The sequence below is a fragment of the Corvus cornix genome, chromosome 17 (genome assembly GCF_000738735.6).
Source record: "Corvus cornix cornix isolate S_Up_H32 chromosome 17, ASM73873v5, whole genome shotgun sequence".
Classification (NCBI taxonomy): Eukaryota; Metazoa; Chordata; class Aves; order Passeriformes; family Corvidae; genus Corvus; species Corvus cornix.
Genome location: NC_046346.1, coordinates 766,975 through 785,581, shown reverse-complemented (window position 1 = coordinate 785,581; position 18,607 = coordinate 766,975). Strand labels below are relative to the sequence as shown.

General features: G+C 45.7%; 1 protein-coding gene across 3 annotated transcripts in view; it reads right to left on the bottom strand.

Moving 5' to 3' along the window:
- The window catches only part of MAPKAP1 (MAPK associated protein 1), an 83,968-nt gene that overhangs the window by 23,551 nt on the left and 41,810 nt on the right, over positions 1–18,607 (bottom strand). For all 3 annotated transcript variants that reach the window (XM_039561732.1, XM_039561734.1, XM_039561733.1), the window contains exon 7: positions 12,901–13,010. In XM_039561732.1, the coding sequence (XP_039417666.1) occupies positions 12,901–13,010 (110 nt within the window). The remainder of the gene's footprint in view (positions 1–12,900; positions 13,011–18,607) is intronic.

Here is an 18,607-nt window from a genome sequence, read left to right as displayed (position 1 = left end):
AACAGAAAATACAGAGAAATTAATAAAAAAGTGTAAATGGATTTTTAGAGAGTATCTACTCTTCAATTATGCTTTAAATATCTGTCCACATTTACACGACCTCTGCTTCCCAACAGATGAAGAACGTTAGGCTGAGTCTGTGGAGGAGTTTTACTACCAGGCTTCTCTCACAAGTTCAAATGATGTCACTGTAGTAGGAATATTGGATAATTTAATGGTCTCCTAATGGAATCCTGCGCTGTGAATTTCAACAAAATTTCAAGTGGCAATACCAAAGATGGATTTTATAGATTTCTGTAATCTCATGCAAATGTTCAGTGTAAAAGAAACCTTCAAAATCCTGGCATGGACTGTCCTGGCCAGTGCCCCAAGCCAAGCTCTCCTGCTGATGGCAACTCCCAGGGCTCCACACCCTTCCTGTGGGTGATCCTCCATCACACACATCCCTTCCATCTAAATCCCTGCTGAACCACTCTCCCCATGGATTCTGCCCACAAATACCCACTTGGCTATTTCAAGACACCCCTTTAGAGACAGGAATGTTCATCAGGAATTAAATACAAGGCAGCAGACCCCAAGACCCACAGCTTCCCCATGAGCACACAAAGGTGCCTGGGAAGAATCCCACCCTGTAATCAAATTAAGCGTCCCCCTTGCAGAGGGAACGGCCACCCGCATACCAACAAACCAATTCTGTTGCCATTTAAGCTGCAAAGCTTTCAGAAAGGGCTTTTGAAAGCATGACCCATCAGTTCTAATTTTTAAAACTTATCCTTTCAGTCAAGACTAGAAAAAGGCCCATTCCAACTTTTATCTCCACTACAAAGTGCTGTTATCTTGGGCTGTTGTCAGGAGCTCTCTCTCTCTTTCTGCTGACAAGCAGAGACTAGAGAGATAAGATTGGGAACGAATCTCACTTCTCTGAGTAAATAAATAATCAATACTCATCTAAATGTAAATGAGAAAGTATCCCCCTCTGATAACAGGGCTCTTATCAAACAGCCAATTTTCTGCAGACATTTGGCCTCAACCAAATCACCATCATTCAGCCCCAGCCTAATGGCTAAAAATCGTAACTAAATTGAACCGATCACCAGAGATCAACTAAGTTCAGCCATGGCTACTATGGGTTCAAATGTTTGGAATGCAATTTTTCCCCCATTAACTTTCAATAGCAATGAAGAATGCCACGGTCAGGGGTGAATCTGCACAATAAACAATACTAACACTGCAACAGGGAACCAGGCTTTAAACAAAACCCCCACCAAACCCCTCTCCATCTCCAAACTAGTTACTAGGGTGAAATAAGGATTATAGAAAGAATATTTAATGTTTGCGGACTTGTCAAGCCTAAACTAAAAAGACCAGTATCAACAAAAAACCCCAAATGGTTGAAAACTGAGCCTATATTTTACAGAGTTAGTCTCTGCAACAAAACACATCCCTGCCCCTGTGTATCCCTCTCTTCACCTTCAAGAGCTCCCATAATTCTCACCAACACCCCAGTTTCACCTGTGCTTTCTGTCAGCTGTTTCTGCTCCCTTTACAGTCCATGCTTTTGTCCAAAACACTTTTGAATTTCCCATTTCCATGACATTTACCTCCTGAATTTATTACGCTGTGTGAGGAAAATAATTCCTTTTGTTCCAACGAGCCATTGCCACCCCAGTGTTTGGGGCGAGCAGCTCCTGTCTCTGAACTACCAGGATAAACCCTTCCCAACTCCCTGTCCCCACCACCTGCACTTCACAGACACCTCTCGTACCCAGTTGTGCCTTTTCCACACTAGAAAAGCCCTACCCTCCTCAGCATCTGCTCCTCTTTTCACGTGCCTGATCCATTTCCACACTCATCCCTTTCTGCATCTCTTCATTTCTCTTTTTTGAGACAAAATATAGCAATTAAGATGTGGGTATGTAGGGATTTATGGACCCAATTCCTGTTGTTCCATTTGTCTTTCTGCCTGCTCCTACAAGGAGCTGAAGTGTTCAGAGGACTACCCGTGATGACGCCGGATACTTTTCCTGACTGATGGAAGGTAATTAGAGCCCATCATTGTACACATATAGTTACAGTTGCTTTTCACCATGTATATTATTTTGTACTCATTGACACTGAATTCCCTCTCTCATTTTATTGTCCTGTCACTCAGCACTGTGGATACCTCTGCAGTGCTTCACAGACAGCTTTTATTTGCACTATTCTTACCTCTTTTGTATCAACAGCACATTTTGTCACATCAGCATTCACATCCTTTCCATGCCCCACATTAACGAACAATGCAGGTTCCACCAGTTCCACTGGAGCTCCACCAGTAACCTAGTTACTAATCACTGAGGGCCATTATTCCTATTCTTTGTTTCCTGTCTTTTAATCAATTATTAATCCATGTGAGGATCCTCCTTCTCATCCTGTGACAGCTTAATTGCTTTATGAGCCTTTGTCAAATCTTTTTTGGAAATCTAAGCATGCCATGGAAAACCCACCATCCCATTCAGATGGTCTCTGGCTCCCTCACAGCCTGCTCACAGTGCTGGAGCCTGCTCTGCCACAGCCATGCCTGTGTTTGCCCCTGTGAGTTGCATTTGCTCACATGTCATCCATTAATTTTGCTCCTTGCTAGGGGTTCCCGTTCCAGTCTCACCGTTTGCTGGTGAGAAAGCCCCGGCAAACCGGTCTGTCCTTGAACTCCTTCCACAAACCCCTGCCACCACCCACAGCCGAGAGCAGCGGGTGCCAGCAACACATCAAACATCGGGTCATGGTGCAGCATCTCCACTCCTGACCTCCAGCACACCTCAGGCTCTGCTGCTGCTCGCAGGGCTTTGCAAGAACCACGGAATCACAGAACGGTTCGGGGCAGAAAGGAACCTTAAAGCTCGTCCCTTCCCCTGCCATGGCAGGGACACCTTCCACTGTCCCAGGTTGCTCCTGTTCAACCTTGGACACTTCCAGGGGTGGGGCAGCCACAGCTGCTCTAGGCAAAGGAAATAACAAAGGAAAAGAAAAATTAACACAGAAAATAAGAAAGAAAAAATCAGAAATGTGGACAGTTAGGCAGCCACAGCCAAACAGCCACGGTGAGAGATGCTATGCAGGAGGGAACAAGCAAGAGGGAACTGAGCTGTGCCTGAGCACTATCCACAGGCAGAAGACAGGAGAGCAGTCAAAAACCCCCTGTTGATAAACACTTAACACTGATGTCTGTGGGACTTTCCATTTCAAGTCCCTCCTTTCACAAGGATTTGTGATTTATTGCCTTGCTGTTCCATCCCTGGGCTTTGAAAACACGATTCTGCTTGAGTTTAAACTATATTTATATTTATTTTTTTGTTATCGCTTTTTTATTATTGCTATAGAAAATATTTGCTGGAAATATGTTGCAGCTATTACAAGGTCATAAAAAAGAGGAGATTTATGTATTTCTATCATTTCAAATAGTCTGTCAGAAAGTATCAGTCGTGCTAAGTGTAAGACTGCTGGATTCCAGTGTTCCCTCTGCCAGCACATGGGCAGCAGATGGAGGAATTAAAATAGCTCAGTGTGGAGGCTCCTTGGGTGCTGGCTGGGAGGAGGGAAACCGAGGCAGCTCCTCGTCCCCCTGGGGAGGCTTGGGGGAACCCTGGCTTCCCATGGATGCTGGACACGGCCCCTGGGCCAGGGGATGAGCACTGGACCATAAAGGAAAAGGGCTGAGGGAGGAGCGGGATGAATCCACTGCGGAGAGCAGAGAAAGCGGGAACAGGGAGAGGGCTCCGGCCTCCTTCTGAGGGAGTTTTCTTAGAACTTGACAGAAGGGGCAGGATTCCATTGTGTGCTTGGCAATGACAATAAAACAACAGAAAATATGTAAACAGTGTGAGAGGAACTGGCTGCAGAGCAGAATGTTTACATCTCCAATCCTGCTGCTGCGAGGACATCTTAAATCTGTTTATCTGCTAAAAATCCCCAAAGCCCCTCAACACCTCTGAAGTGGAATAAAGATTTTATCATTACAAATGCAAATACTGGTTAATAAATAAAGATATTTAAATAGTGAAAACAAACTTTTAACATTATACACAAGCATGAAAGGTTTTTTTTAGCCCAATCTGTTTTTCCTTAACTTGCACTGTTGTGACATTACCGAATTTTACACACAGTTATCTGCCGCTCTCCACAGAAATACAGATGGTTTTTGTAGAAATAAACAGTCATTTATATGAAACAATTGTAAAATAGTTTATGGAAACCAGTGGTGTAATGCATTCAAATAAATGCCAGGCCCGGTTGATGGAGAGCCAAGGTGTTAAATCACACTGCTCAGGAATTCAGCTGTGGGAAACAGATAGTAAATCCAGAGTGACAGAATTTCCAGTGATGGCAAAGGTTTCTGACATCTAGTCCAGTACACAAAAACTACAGCAGTTCAAACCTATTTTACTTAACATTACCTTGACAGCCAGTGAAATTAAAGAATTTAGTCAAAAGCCCCTTAAAAAGAAACAAACACTTCATTTCTGGATTGCTTTTCTGGGGAACAGCAAATGTGCAGCACAGCCAGCAGCAACCCGGGCTGTGCACAGCATCAGCAGAAGGGTTTTACTTAATTGATACCTTTTTGCATTAGCAATATGTAGCTCTAAATAAAGCTGAGACAAAATCATCCTGCTTGATCTATAATGTAAAGCACCCACAGCAGAAATCCAATATACAGATTTTATTTTAAACTCCCAGCTCCGGGAGGCGGCGCGGGGGCAGCGGCTACCCCGGCAGGGCCGTTCTGCTGCTGCCCAGAATCGTCCCCAAGGGAGTCCTGGGGCCCGGCCCAGAGGGGCATCCCTGACAGACCAGCACGAGGGCTCTCCCACCGCTGCATTATCAAGTGACCAAGGTGCTCTTCCCTGGATAGGAAGACACCAGTGACTGTTCTGCAGATTTGGGCAGCACAACCATGGTGCACTCGAGGGTTCATGAAAACAGAGCAGGGAGGAACTGGTCCCATGAAGGTACCGGGTACCAGCACAGTCTCTGTTCATCAGAGTGGGTGAAACAAACACAAAAATCTCAGTCACCCAAACACTGAGCTGCACATTTAAAATGTCACATAAATTATAGCATTATTACCAATCCAGAAGAACCAGTAGCCACATGAATTCGATACCAACAGCTCCAAAACAGACTCTGTTCAATATTTCACTTTCATTTCAGAGGCCAGGCATAAAAAATTCTTCTCACCCATCCAGGCTGATATCCAGCCCCCCACCAGCCCAAGGCACAGGGCTAACTAGCCACTGCTGTTCTGACCAACTATTCACAACCTTCACTCCCAACGAGCTGTTCCATGGACACCAACATCCCCATCCCCCGGCACACCAGGGTCTGCTCAGCGTCACCAGGCTGGGGAGAAAGGGTGTGTGGAATAAATCATCCCTGTGCAGAGCAGAGCTGCAGTCTGGAGGCAGAAGGAAATCATTCCCAGCAGTTCCATCACCCCTCTGTGCACCGAGGGGCTTGCCCTGCTCACCCGTCCTGCTGTGGGGAATACCCTACAAAAACGAGCAGCGAGCAGCTTTTCCCCTTCCTGGATCAGCTCCTGGTTGGGAGTGGTGAGTGGAGCCAAGGCCAGCTCTGGGAATGCTGGCACAGGGTGCAGAGGGTCCTGACCCACAGGAGCCAGGCAGCTCCTGACCCAGCGAGGCACCAGCACAGCAGGGGGACAGTGTGGGGACAGCGTGGGGACAGCAGGGGGACCGCAGGGGGACAGCAGGGGGACAGTGTGAGGACAGTGTGGGGACAGCAGGGGGACAGCGTGGGGACAGCGGGGGGACAGTGTGGGGACAGCAGGGACAGTGTGGGGACAGGGTGGGGACAGGGAGGGGACAGGGAGGGGACAGTGTGGGGACAGCAGGGACAGTGTGGGGACAGCGTGGGGACAGCGGGGGGACAGCGGGGGGACAGCGGGGGGACAGCAGGGCTGTGTCCCACCTGCGCCTCAAGAGGGACCTGACCGGGGCTCTGCAGACACCGGTGCTCTCTGTAATGCAAATCCTGCTGATAGAAACAGCTCAATGCAAGGAAACCCAGGACTGCTGAAGTATTTCCAGGTAAAGCCATTCATAACCCGGGCACCAGGCTCTGCAGGGATGCTGTAATGATCCAAAACAAAGCTCTCGGAGCCAGAGAAACTCACAACTACCATTAAGCAGAAAAGCACGAGTGTGAACACAAGGAAATACAAATTAATTGGCTTTTCACTGTCACAGATGCTGGGGCTTCCATCCCAGAAAGAGTCAGAGCAAACATATGCATCGCCTACTCGAACATATTTACTTTTAAATTTAAACTCCTCAGTTACCATCATTCCATGACAGTATCAAACTTTAATGACAGTTTATTCTAATTGTAGTTCATCTGTTAAAAGTGCTTTAATCACAGGTCTGTGACTTTCCATAGTTTCTTTTATCTTTTTAATACTCCTTTTTTAAAATGTATGAATAAATACATACATGTGCAGTCAAAATACACACACACCTCCCTTTACAGGTACTTTTTTGTCCTACTCTCCCACCAACAAGGTAGGATGAGGAAGGAAAGCCCCAGCAAGGCCCTCAGCTCCTCTAGCAGCTGTTTTAGAACATTTAAGACATGAAATTTGACGTTAAATGTGGTGCTGACACTGACAGGCCAGAAACTGAATTTTAAAACACAACTCAGATCTCTCCTCCTCAGCTGCTCCTCAAACAAAGATGAGCCCCAAGCAGAACTCTTTGTCTGAGAGTCTCCAGGTTCTGAGGGGTAACTTAAACTTTGTGCGAACAAATCTGAAACATGGGAATGATCAACCAGCACAAAACCTGGGTCTGTAACACACTGTGCTCCCAGGTACCTGGGGACAGAATAGGCTCTTTTCCCCGGCCTTGGCAGCTGTAATTCCTCTGATTCTGGTGTAGAGACTAAAATATGATATGGAGACTTTTATCTTTAAGCCCTACCCCTATTTCTTGAATCTTTCTCTTTTCTTATTATTCAGCTTCCTGTGGCAGTGAAATAATACACTTAAACAGACCAGAAAGATTATTTTAGACTATTTTTGGTCACTTTACACATTTTAAAGAATGCAAAAAGCACTGGTTGACAGCTGTTAGGGACTTGAATGTTATTGCAAAGCAGCTGTTTTCATTTATCGAAAAAGTATTAATCTTTCTCCAAACTCACAGAACACTGAGCTAATAACTCTCCCTCTAACCTACGGAAAATACAGGTCACGTCTGTGCAATGTTGGCAGAAGGTTTTGTTTATAACAATTAAACTTGTAGAGCATTTTGTTCTTAAAAGGACTGAGCCTTTCTGGTCGGGGGATGTTTGCAGTCGGAGGCAGCTATTAAATAATAATCAGTAGCATGTTCACCCTGCAAAGAATTTCTACTTAAAATCAGACAAGATTAATCAGAGGAGACTTCTCTGTTCACTAGAAATTTCAGATGAAGAGAGGCTGACACGGACCAGGAACAGGCAGGATTATTCCAACATTTCAGCATTTTATGTTGTTTAGTTTTGCCTCCCATCTCCTTCTAAGAACAATCGGTTTTTATATACTGACATCGATGCTTAATTTGTTTGAAAACAAAGCCTCTGCACACATCCTCTCTGCACTGTTATTTACTTTACATTAGTATTTATAGTCCATTCAGTCGAGCTCTGGAGGAGAAGGCAACTGGCGTCCCAGGGAATGTGTTTGTTGAAGAGCAGCAGGAATGAGACAGCTCACAGGCAGGGAGATAACTTCCAAGTGTACATATAGTTCCTGCACATATTTAATTTGAGAATCACCATGGCATCAAGATACATGAAGTATCAAGGATGAAGTCATCGTCTTTCTTATGTTCTTAAAATCGTAATCCATGCAAACATATTTTATAGGGAATATTGAGTGCAGGCTTTGGTGCAGATATAAAAAGCCTGATAAGATCTCCTTGCCTGCTGCACACTGTGGGCTGCTGTCAGCCCCAGCCTCAGCTGAGCCATGGGATTGGAGCATAGGCTGTGCCTTCCAGCTCGGAAGAACTGTGCCTGCCTTGGTCCAACTGAGCCCTCCTGAAAAGGCAGGATTTAAAATGCACATCTACCACAACCCAAATTTCTTACATGTTCACGGGGTAACACATGAGTATTGGTGAATGTAAGACCAGCAGAAACACACACACCAGACTGACTGAGCAGGAAAATAATTTCACAGCAAAGCAAATCAGGTTCTAGGGGTACTGGTGTCTTACAGTTCTGCAACATGATCTGTATGACCTACAAAACTTCCTCTGCCAGGCCCGAGGGTGGGATTTTCAAGCATGCCTAACAGCTGCCTGCTCCAGAAGTTAATGTTAAGACTGTTACTGATCTCTGGGGAGCAGAATTATCCCAAGTACTAAAACACCCAAATCTCACCTTCTAAAACAGCTTTTCAGGACTCGGTTATTAGAGCTGTTCGAAATCCAGACAGCACCGTATCTGACATTTTTACTGATAAATTCAAAGAGAACAGGAGGTTCTTATGCTCCCAATCTCCAGCGTGTGAGTTCTTTTCTGCAGATCTGCCACACTGCAGAGAGATTTTATATTTACACCATTGGCTGCTGAAGTGCTCAAAGAAACACTCTCAAGGAGATGTAGGCATAGCAGGATTATACAAAACAATCCTTAAACTACCTGTGGACCCTGGGATTCTCCAAGGGCCATTATCCCAGTGCCTGAGCAGTGCCAGGCCTGTGCTGTGCCCAGCCAGGTTCCTGTGGCACCAATGGAGCTTCCAGCTCTCCTCCCTGTGGCTGGGGCATCCCCCCATCCTCGGGCTCTTTCTCTCCCTTTTGGGCTATTTTCAGAAAGCCCTCTTGCATGAGCAGTGCCCCTGAGCCCCCCTCAAGGTGGTCCATCCTGGATTAGACCAGTCTCTCCTGGAAGCTCATCCCACAACTGCAGTGTTTCATTTCCAGCCCTCCCATGAAATATGCCTGTGCAATACACGGTGCTGAGCATGCAATAGGTTAAACAAATTGATGATAAAGTATTCGACTTCGTTAGTTTTCATTACCATAAGAAAACATCAATTACATTTTCTATTTTATGAGTGTACACAGGGGAATCCATTACAGTAAGAGAGAGGTTATATGACTCTTTCTGCTGCTTCTTTCCTCAGCAAAAAGAACAGTTTGTTTTCAAAGCCAGTGACACCAGCCCAGAGGAAGGGAAGGCACACCGGCGTATCTGCATAGACAGCTCCTATCCTGATTTATCCAGCCTGGCTCCAACTAATTAAACATCTGCCTCAACGATTTCCTCTGCAGATTTATCTTCTCCAGTATACAGCACTGACTGGTTGTTACAGGCTTTTTCCTAACTTGCAGTCATTCCCACTTACTTCTCCCAGTTGGTTATATGGGCACGTGGCACGAGATGATCCAGCATCCCCATTAACCCCCTGTGGGTGCCTGTGGTGGGACAGGTCACCAGGTCCCACTGTCCTGCTGCAGGACAACCACGTCCTCTAGGAAAGGACTCGAGGCCGTGGCTCGCTCAGCTACAATACATCCAGTTATTTCACCACCTGCATTTCCCCTTGACTGACTCAAATATTATTCTAAAATGGTCAGAGTTCATATGTCAAAAGCCTTGAGACACTAAGAAAGAAGAATTGCAAGGAAGGTGAAATAGTTTGAACAGTTTGCAATAATTTTATCTAAATAGAGCTAGGCACAGTCAGAATATTGCTTCTGTTTTTTCAGGCCTCTTTCTATGAAGCAAAGGTTGTAGCCCACTTCTGTCTCCTACTGACCAGTATCTTGCTGTAACAATCTTTACTGGCTGAATAAAGTATTTCGAGAAAACTAGTCTGGTGTTTCAGCCCTGGTCATGCTGAACAAACCCTTCCCAACTGTCCCACAGGAATTCCTCAAATTTTCCTCACCCAAAGTAGCCAACCTAGGTTTGCATTTTCCTATCAATTTAGGACCAGTTCGAAAAATGTCCTATAAATCAGTGGTGAAAACAGGCCAGAAAGCAACTGCTTCTACCAGTACTTGAGAACAGCATAAGCTGTAATGTGAAAAATTCATTTGTCCTGAAAAGGCTGATCTGGAGGCCCATTGAAGACAGGCAGCAAAGCTCACGGGCATTTCAGTTTTATTAAAATATTCCAAAAACTTTAAATAAACACGTTCAGTCTATTTTTGGTACCGACTTTTTAAAAACCAGACCATTTAGAAACATTGCTGAATGAGGAGAAATGCTTCTCCTAAATTATGTCTTATATTTTATTCAGAACTTTGACATCCTAATCCACTGGTTAATAATGACCTGAACCACCCTGGCCCAGGCCCGTGCTGTGCTAATGGTCTGATCTGCAACTCCACTTATCCCTGCATCTCCCAGTGACAGTGAGAGGCACATCCTCTCCAGTGACGAAGGATCTGGTGGTAGGTGAGGAATGATGGCAAAATCTTTTCCTATTCCTGCTCCACTCTCCCTGTGCCCACTGTGGTGGCACCCTGAGTTCCCCCTGCCCTCAGCAGCATTCCCAGCCCGTGGCAGATGGGGACTGGCACAGCCTGTCCGGATCCAGAGGGTCCCCTCTGTGCACACAGCTACAATTGCTGCTGCTTTAAAGATGACAGCAAGAGCTTCCTAAGCCCTCCCACCCCCTAGAGCCTGATAAACCACATTTTGGGAGAGGGATGTAACTGGGAAAAAGGAAAGGTTTAGATACGCTAAATTAATAAAAAATTCTGATTTACCAATTCAATACACAAATACCTGATCTGAGAAATTGCTTCAGCCACGTGCCAGCATTACAGGACAATCCCAAGAATGCACTGTGGGTTCTTATCAGCAGTTAAAAAATAAGGATTTCATTTATGGAACACAGTAATTTGGGAATTCTAGCAGGAAGCTTCCCCAGAGCGAGCACTCTGCTTGCAGTGACCCCAATGCATGGAGCTTACAGCTGCAGGAATTCTGGCCATGCCTGGACACAAGCGCAACCAAAACCTGCAAACACTAAGTATTCCAAGAACTCCAATTACATGTTCCCATGTAAACATGCCTGTAAGTAACCAAAAGGTTTGTAGTCGTGATTTCCACTATGATTATATGCACAGCAGGGGTGCTGGTGATCTCTCAGAGAGGTGCGATATCACACGGATAATTAATAAAAAGTAAATTGAAATGATTTCTTATATAGTTATCCCCCACACCAAATGACATATACATGCCTATATACCCTGTTCCTGAAAAGGGTTCTGAGCAGGAGGGCCAAGTGAACATTTTAGCTCAAGGGACAAATGCCATATCCATCCCTTTTCTAAACTACTGAGGAAAAGTAACAAAGTCAAAGCAGAATCAAATTTCAAATGGACAAAGAATAAAACATCTGTTACACGAAGGGGGGAAGCAATTTAAAGACTGAGCTAAGTGAATCTTTTAGCAGCCTCCCTTCAGGGAAGGGAAATCTGACCCCAGGAAATAAATAAAAGTCACCCAAAAAGTGAACAAAAGAGGTGTTTGAAAAAACCCCAACACCATTCATCGCTGCTAACGACTTGTTCATTATGAGTGATGATGGATAAAGACTTCTCACGCTGAGATGAAATCAAGATTTATATGCATTGTTTCCTCTCCCAACTTGTGGGAAGATCATCATCATTTAATTCTATCTCTGCGGCCAGTGATGGGCATCCAGAGAGCTGGTTATCACACGGCGCAGTCAGCTGGCAAGGGCCGGGACGTGCCGTTGGCACATCTGGACGGAGGCGCCGCAGCCGAGGGTGAGCGATGGCTCCTGGCCACCCTCCAAATTGCTGCAGACTGGCGGGGCTCCTCTCCACCCCTCCAGCACTGCTCCTCTCCACCCTCCCCCTTTTTTTTTTTACGAGAATCAGATTTTCATTGCTCCATTCAATTGCTCTTCTCTGCCATTTTTTACAGCTCTTATCGTTCCCTTGGAATATGGCCTTGAGACAGCTCATCCGTGTCCTTCACTGTGTTATCTCTTCTAACTTTTATTAAAACTTCAGCTCTCATCTGAAGATAGCTAATTAAATCCATGACAGATTATACACGCATTTAAAAACTGCACTGAACTACTTTTTCTAAAGAGAACAGGGTTTATTTTCTTTTCCCATAGTTAAAACTGAGAGTGTATAAGGAGGTTTCATTCATTTACAAAGACAAGATCCTTATCTTTCCCACTATATAGATGGGTTTATATTAAAGTTCCTTTGTTGCGTGACAAGACTCAGTGCAATTTCTCTCAGTAATTATTTCTTGTTGCTGGAAAGATCTCTCAGCCTTATACTTTTGAAATATATACACTAACATATATGTGAATGCACATCTACCCCCCAGAAAAACATTGTTTAAAATAGAAATACAAGTACTGTACATTTTCCTTTTTTAAGTGTTCATATGTCTTAACTACAACAGCACTACTTTGATAATAATGCAGAAAGTAAATTTTTCTTTTTCACTACAAGTAACAATGAATCCTTGAAATTATTTAAAATCACGCTAAGCATAATTTTCTTACATAAATTAAAAGTATACATACAAACTCTATCATGGGCTGGACTTGCTGTACTTCTACCCATCATCCCAAATTACCATGAACTGGTCTTGAATGCAAATGGCTTTGTTATCATAAATAAATATTTGCAGGAATGGATATACTGCTCTGCAGCAAACATTATGCAGCTCCTGCACTGTCAGCTTTGTGCCAGCGTGGAGAACACAGACCTGTGCACAGAACTACTGTGAGTGGGGCTGGGGCACAACCCCCCCAAAACCTGAGCAACATTCACAACAGGTAAAAAGAGATATAATATATACTCATGGAGAAAACACCCTGCCCTCTAGAAAATACGATAAATAACCCACCTGAGCCTCTCTGTGATCCCTTCCTTCTCTTTAAGGCCTTTTGTAAGATATCCTTCATGGTGACCTTCATACTGTCCACCTGAATAAGTGAGAATCCATGAGCAGCATTTCTGCAAGACAGATGCACATGCAGTTTTACAAAACAATCATCACCGGCAGCTCCCCGCAGTCCTCGTTAGCTTCAAGCAAAGCACTCGTTAGGCACGCGGTTAACGAAGTTGGGCTGTAAAGGGAAGTTAAAAGGAGAAACCAAGCAAACTGCCTTAGCAAGGCAGAGACAAAACCAGCCAAAATGGATTGAGATTCAAGGCAAGGGATGTATGGATTTTCCTAATATACTGTTATTTTTGATCACTTGATGTTCAGCATTAGAAAAGTGAGCCAGTGTACCTGGGGGGCTCCTCATCTCCTCAGCTCGTGTCTGTGGGGTGTTTTACAGCACACAACAGGCAAGCAGCTTGCAGCGGCATTTTCATCCGTGTCCCACATATAAAAAACCATTAGGGAGAAGAGGCAGAACACCCCTCAGTGGCAGCAGCTTTTGCAGCACCATCGAGGTATTATTTCAATGCATTATTTCAAACCTAACAGGGTTTCTTTGGACATGGTTTTGTGAACACAATGGCACAAAATGTCCCAGAAAGATCCAAGGCAGTGGGTCCTTGTCCTGGCCATCACCCATGGGAGAGGCCACACAGGGGGAAGGACTGCAAAGAGCAAAGGGACAGCTGTGGGGGTACTGCTGCCAAACACTGAGAGGGGCACCCCTGGGGAAGCAGAGAAGATGACAATATAATAGAAGAGACACTGAATGAGCATATCAGTAAATTTTGCCCCTTAGCCCTCACAGTCAGTCTCGGCTCGTGTCAGTAGATGTCACTGCAGACAGTTCCAGGGAAATCCGAGAGCTGAAGGCTCCCACCGGAGAGATTGCTCTGCATGGAAAAAACTGGTTTGCAAAGCTATTTGGGCAGGAGGAGGAGCTTTGTATCTGGCAACCAGGAATTTTAATCAGGGAGTACAGCTCTATAAGAACATCACAGCTGGAATATTTTTAAAAGCAACTGGCAGGCGAAAGCAATCCAAGCAACACAAGTACATCCTGAAAAACAAACCCATATTACATGTCACTTTGAAACACAAATGCTGGGACTAGAGGTTGGAGCTCAGGTCACATCAGACGAGGCATCCCCAGCCCACGCCGTGACACAGCCAGGATGGAGGAACGATACCTTTGAGCCCTCACCACTCACTGCCGTGCTCAGGGCACCGACTGCAGCGTGACATGGGGGCCAGGAACCCCCTGCCTGGGCACATGCTGGTCACAGCCTGGTGTCCTGCAGGCCACTCATGCTCTTGGGGCCAGCAGCCAAGCCTGGGCTCAGCAGATGTCCCCCCCAGGGGGGTAAGATGCCGTTTCCCTCTCCTCGGTTGTGCGTTGGTCTCATCTGAATTTCATTTTCAATTCCCTTTGTTCTTGGCAAAATGAAACTGCCTAAAAGCCCCAAATTTATGTTCTCCAGACCATTTATTATTTATAACTCTATCTTACTCATCTTCAAACCAAAGACTCCCAACCTTTTCATGCATCTACTTTTCCCTCTGTTTCTGCCGCATGTTCAGTGCAGCAGGAGCAGAGCTGCGGGAGGGAGTGCCACCACGTCTGCAGGTGACACTGCTGTCCTGGGAACAGTCCCAGGGCTCAGAGGCTCTGGCTAATGCCTGTAGTGAGTAGAGATCTTCCCAAGCACTTCACTGAGGAGCAAATTTCCCCTGAAGCTCCTGAGGAGCCCCACGACCTGCATGAGTACCACACAACACCTGCTCTTCGCCCAGCAGTGCCCTGGCCAGTCTCTCTCTTCCCAAAAGCCTCGCAGCTTCAGTCCCAACTGATCTGCTGAGCAAGATTCAGTGGATTCTTTAAAGTGAAAAACCTATTCTACAATTATAGTTACAAAAAGGAAACTACCTTTGTGCTTTTATTTAAGCAACACAAGGTTTGTCATTGAAGTGCTACATGAAAAGCCCTCTATGCTGGACCAGGCCATCACAACACGTGGTGCCTCCAGGTAATTCATACAATGCTCTGCAATACCTACAGGAAGTTTCCAGAAAACTCCAACCAAAATAATAAAATAAATAAAGGGAAATAAATTAAAATACTCCAGGGAAAAAAGAAATTGCGAAGGCAACAGAAGTTTTCCAAAACCTGCTATGGCCAAAACAACTGGTGTCATAATTCTCCCCTTAGTACAAAATGCTTTTCAACACTTTTAACCCCAAACAAAGCAGGGCCTGCAGCCCTCTTCCCACTGGGCATGGAGTGGCCATCAGCAGATGGCCCCAGCTCGGCCTCCTCACACCCCCATGGATCAGGAACGTCCCAAAAATGTAAGATTCTCTTTCAGTTCCTGACACTTCAGCTGCTAAAGAGCACAGGCTGCTGTGATCCCGCTCGTGTTCCGGGCCATCCTGGCTCGGCCGATTCTTTCCATTGAGTAGCTGGCCTGAGAACTGTCAGACTGATTTCCCTGACACTCCATTACTAACCCCTGCCTGAGCCACGACCATTCTTTGCCTCAGAAGCTGGCTCTCATCCCAGAACAATCTTTAAAAGTTTATTTTACTGATCAAAGCAAAATAAGAAACCCTCTGTGGTTTACTATATTTAGTGTGCGAACCGTGAGTGAGTCCTTGGCAGGAGCAGTGAAACGCAGAGTGCACCCCGCTTTTGTAAACTCTTGGCTATTTGCTCTGGAGCAGAGCCAGAGGGGCCGAAACCCCATCCTGGTCCAGCCTCTCCCTTCCCCTGCCCTGGCTCGCTCAGCACTGGTTTCCCCTCACAAGGCACCACAGAACCTCAGTACAACATCTCAGCACTCGGCAACGCCACACATCCAAGCCATGGGTGGATTTAAGCCCAGACCAAAGAGCTCCTGCCGTCATCCTGGGGCCACGCCAGCGAGTCAGAGCCCAGAGTCTGTGCCCAGAGGAGAAGCCCCGTAGAATCACAGACTAGCTGGGGTTGGAAGGGACCTCTGGAGATCATCCCATCCACTCCCCTGCCCAGGCAGGGTCACCCGGAGCAGGGGACACAGGAACGTGTCCAGGTGGGTCTGGGATGTCTCCAGAGAAGGGAACTCCACACCCTCCCTGGGCAGCTGTTCCAGTATTCTGCCACCCTCCATGGAAAGAAGGTCTTCCTCATGCTGAGGTGCAACTTCTTGTGGTTTAGTTTAAGGCCATTGCTCCTCATCCTGTCACTGGACGTGCTGCCAGGGTGTCCTGGCGCCGCGCTCGGCACTGGATCATCTGGAACACCACCAATGCACCACACCCCCGCCTTGTGAGACCACAGCACAGGAGGCTGTGCTGGAGAAACACACACCCACCTCACCTCACCACTCCCCAGCTTGCTCTGCACTGGCCATGGCCATGGACTGTCCTCACTCAGCCCAATCCCAGCACATCCTTAATTGCAATTACAAACAATGTGTTTTACCTCACTCTGCTAAGGTGTGATACCTTTAAGTCAACACACTGAAAATAGGGACAGACAAGCAGATGCTGGTCAATCAATTAAAACTGCTGCTGGCAAATTGGAAGCCAAAGAAATTCCTTAGCTTGTATTTTCTGTCATTTTGCAAAAACATACCTGGGTGACAAGGTTAAATCAAGCAAAGGAAATCCCTGGCACTTATCATCCACAGGCATTACTGATAAATTGTGCAGTGGAGGAATAAAGGATTACCTTCTGTATTTTTTCATTACACTTTTCTTTTGTTACAGAATACATAAATCCATTGTGGCACAATGTAATATGTATCATCGTGCTACACCTGTGGACGTTTCATAACGGCTGCCATGTCTGTGCAGTCAGGAATGATAAGTGAACCACCCGTGAATGTTAATGATAGTGATCATTCTGCGGTAACTTGGCTTTCCATCTTCTTTTACAGCCTCGGCGCCGGAGCCAGGGTGGCAAGGTTCAGGAGAGGGAAAAGGAAACAACAGCAGAGGCAGAAGCGCCGGCAGGCTCACCTCATGGTGCTGAGGTGCCATGGGAACAGGCAGGGTACCCCCTTTTGCCACAAAATGAAACAACCTACACTGGAAGGACAAAAGGTTTCTGTTCTGAATGAGAAGAGAACTCTTTGAAAAGCTCCTTTCCAATCTGAAGCAATTTGAAATATTTTTAATTTTTGTTTTTAACACAGAAGTGGAATTTACTTTCCAGAAGTGGAATTTATAGCACTTAAAGCTCACTGCATAACCAGCTGGCATGGCTGGAAGTGCCTGGGAGTGACTAATAGCAATTTCCACTTGATCAGCACAAAGTCAGAGTTAAGACTCAAAATCCCAGCTGATGCAATGGACTTTCCTTAAGCCGGGTAATTTTTAACATAAAGTGCACAGTGATAGGAACTGGACTAACTAATGTCAGCCACAATTTTTATTCTGAGCCTAAATGACTTGCTTTTGTGCATCTCAGGTTGGCCTTGCACAGCTCTGTGCACTATTGAGTTTAACTGGCTGCATTTTGACACCACTGTAACAGCCCTTAGACCTCTCTCAGGTCTTCTGACGCCCTTCTTGGGGTCCACCCCTCCCTCTCCACTCTCCTGGGAGACACATTCTTAATTTTGCACCCACATTAACTGTCTTAAATTTTATGTGAATATTCTAAAATGTACTTTGCAGATTACCCACCCCCATGTACAAACCAGGAACAGGCCTTTTGGGGAGTGCTGCTGAGTCCAAGAAAAAGCACATTTTGGGGCTTTGAATTGAATTTGCAAATGCACGATGCAAGTCTGGTATTTTAAAAGGGTTTCAAACCTTAAACTATCGGGTATGGCAGAGGTGCTGCTTTGAAAATTTGTATATAATAGTCAAAGCAATTTAAGTACAATATCGAAACAGAAAAAAAAGTGCTACAGAGCAGAGGAACTGGATGCCAAATTTCCTCTGTGTGCCAACTGGCAGCTGAGCTACAGCTCCTCGAAACACCATTAGATCAAGTACGTCAAGTTCCAATAATAAAATTTCCAAGGGAAAAGGCCCTAATGATGGTACAGATTTATTTTAAGCCTTTCAGGTATGACCTCACCACCTCAAGAAGTCTGTATTTCCATGGATGTGGTGCTTTGTTTCCCTCCTCCTGACACCCTCGACAGGAGAGCGGGGCTGTGTGCAAGCGCCGCGTCTGACGTTGGACAAAGCTCTGCTTTCCACAACAGCCACCTTCCAAAACATAACTCGCTAGACTAATGGGCAGTGAGCAGCCAGAATGACTGCCCTCCGTCTTCTCCTTGTGTAACTTTGCCAGAGTCCTTGGAACTTGCCAAATTCGGTCATGCCTGCTTAGCTTGCTCGACTGATTGTGCCAGAAAAGAAAATAAGACACAGATGTATTTGAGCTCTTTGAGATGCCAGTAAGAGCGACAGCTAATGGCTTCATTTCGACCCTCCCCTACCAGCTGGGCACAGGTGGGGGGATAATGAGGTCCCTCTCCCTAATCAAACTCAATTATTTACTACTCTGTACAGCCACAAAGACATTCACATCCAGCTCGGAATATAAACTGCACTGTGGGCTACTTCCAACCACCACCTCTGGGTATTTATAACTAACTCAAGTGGCTCAGAGTTTGCCTTGGCAGGAGTTGAAGTGGGTAAAGTTCTGCAAACTGTTCCTGCTCAAACA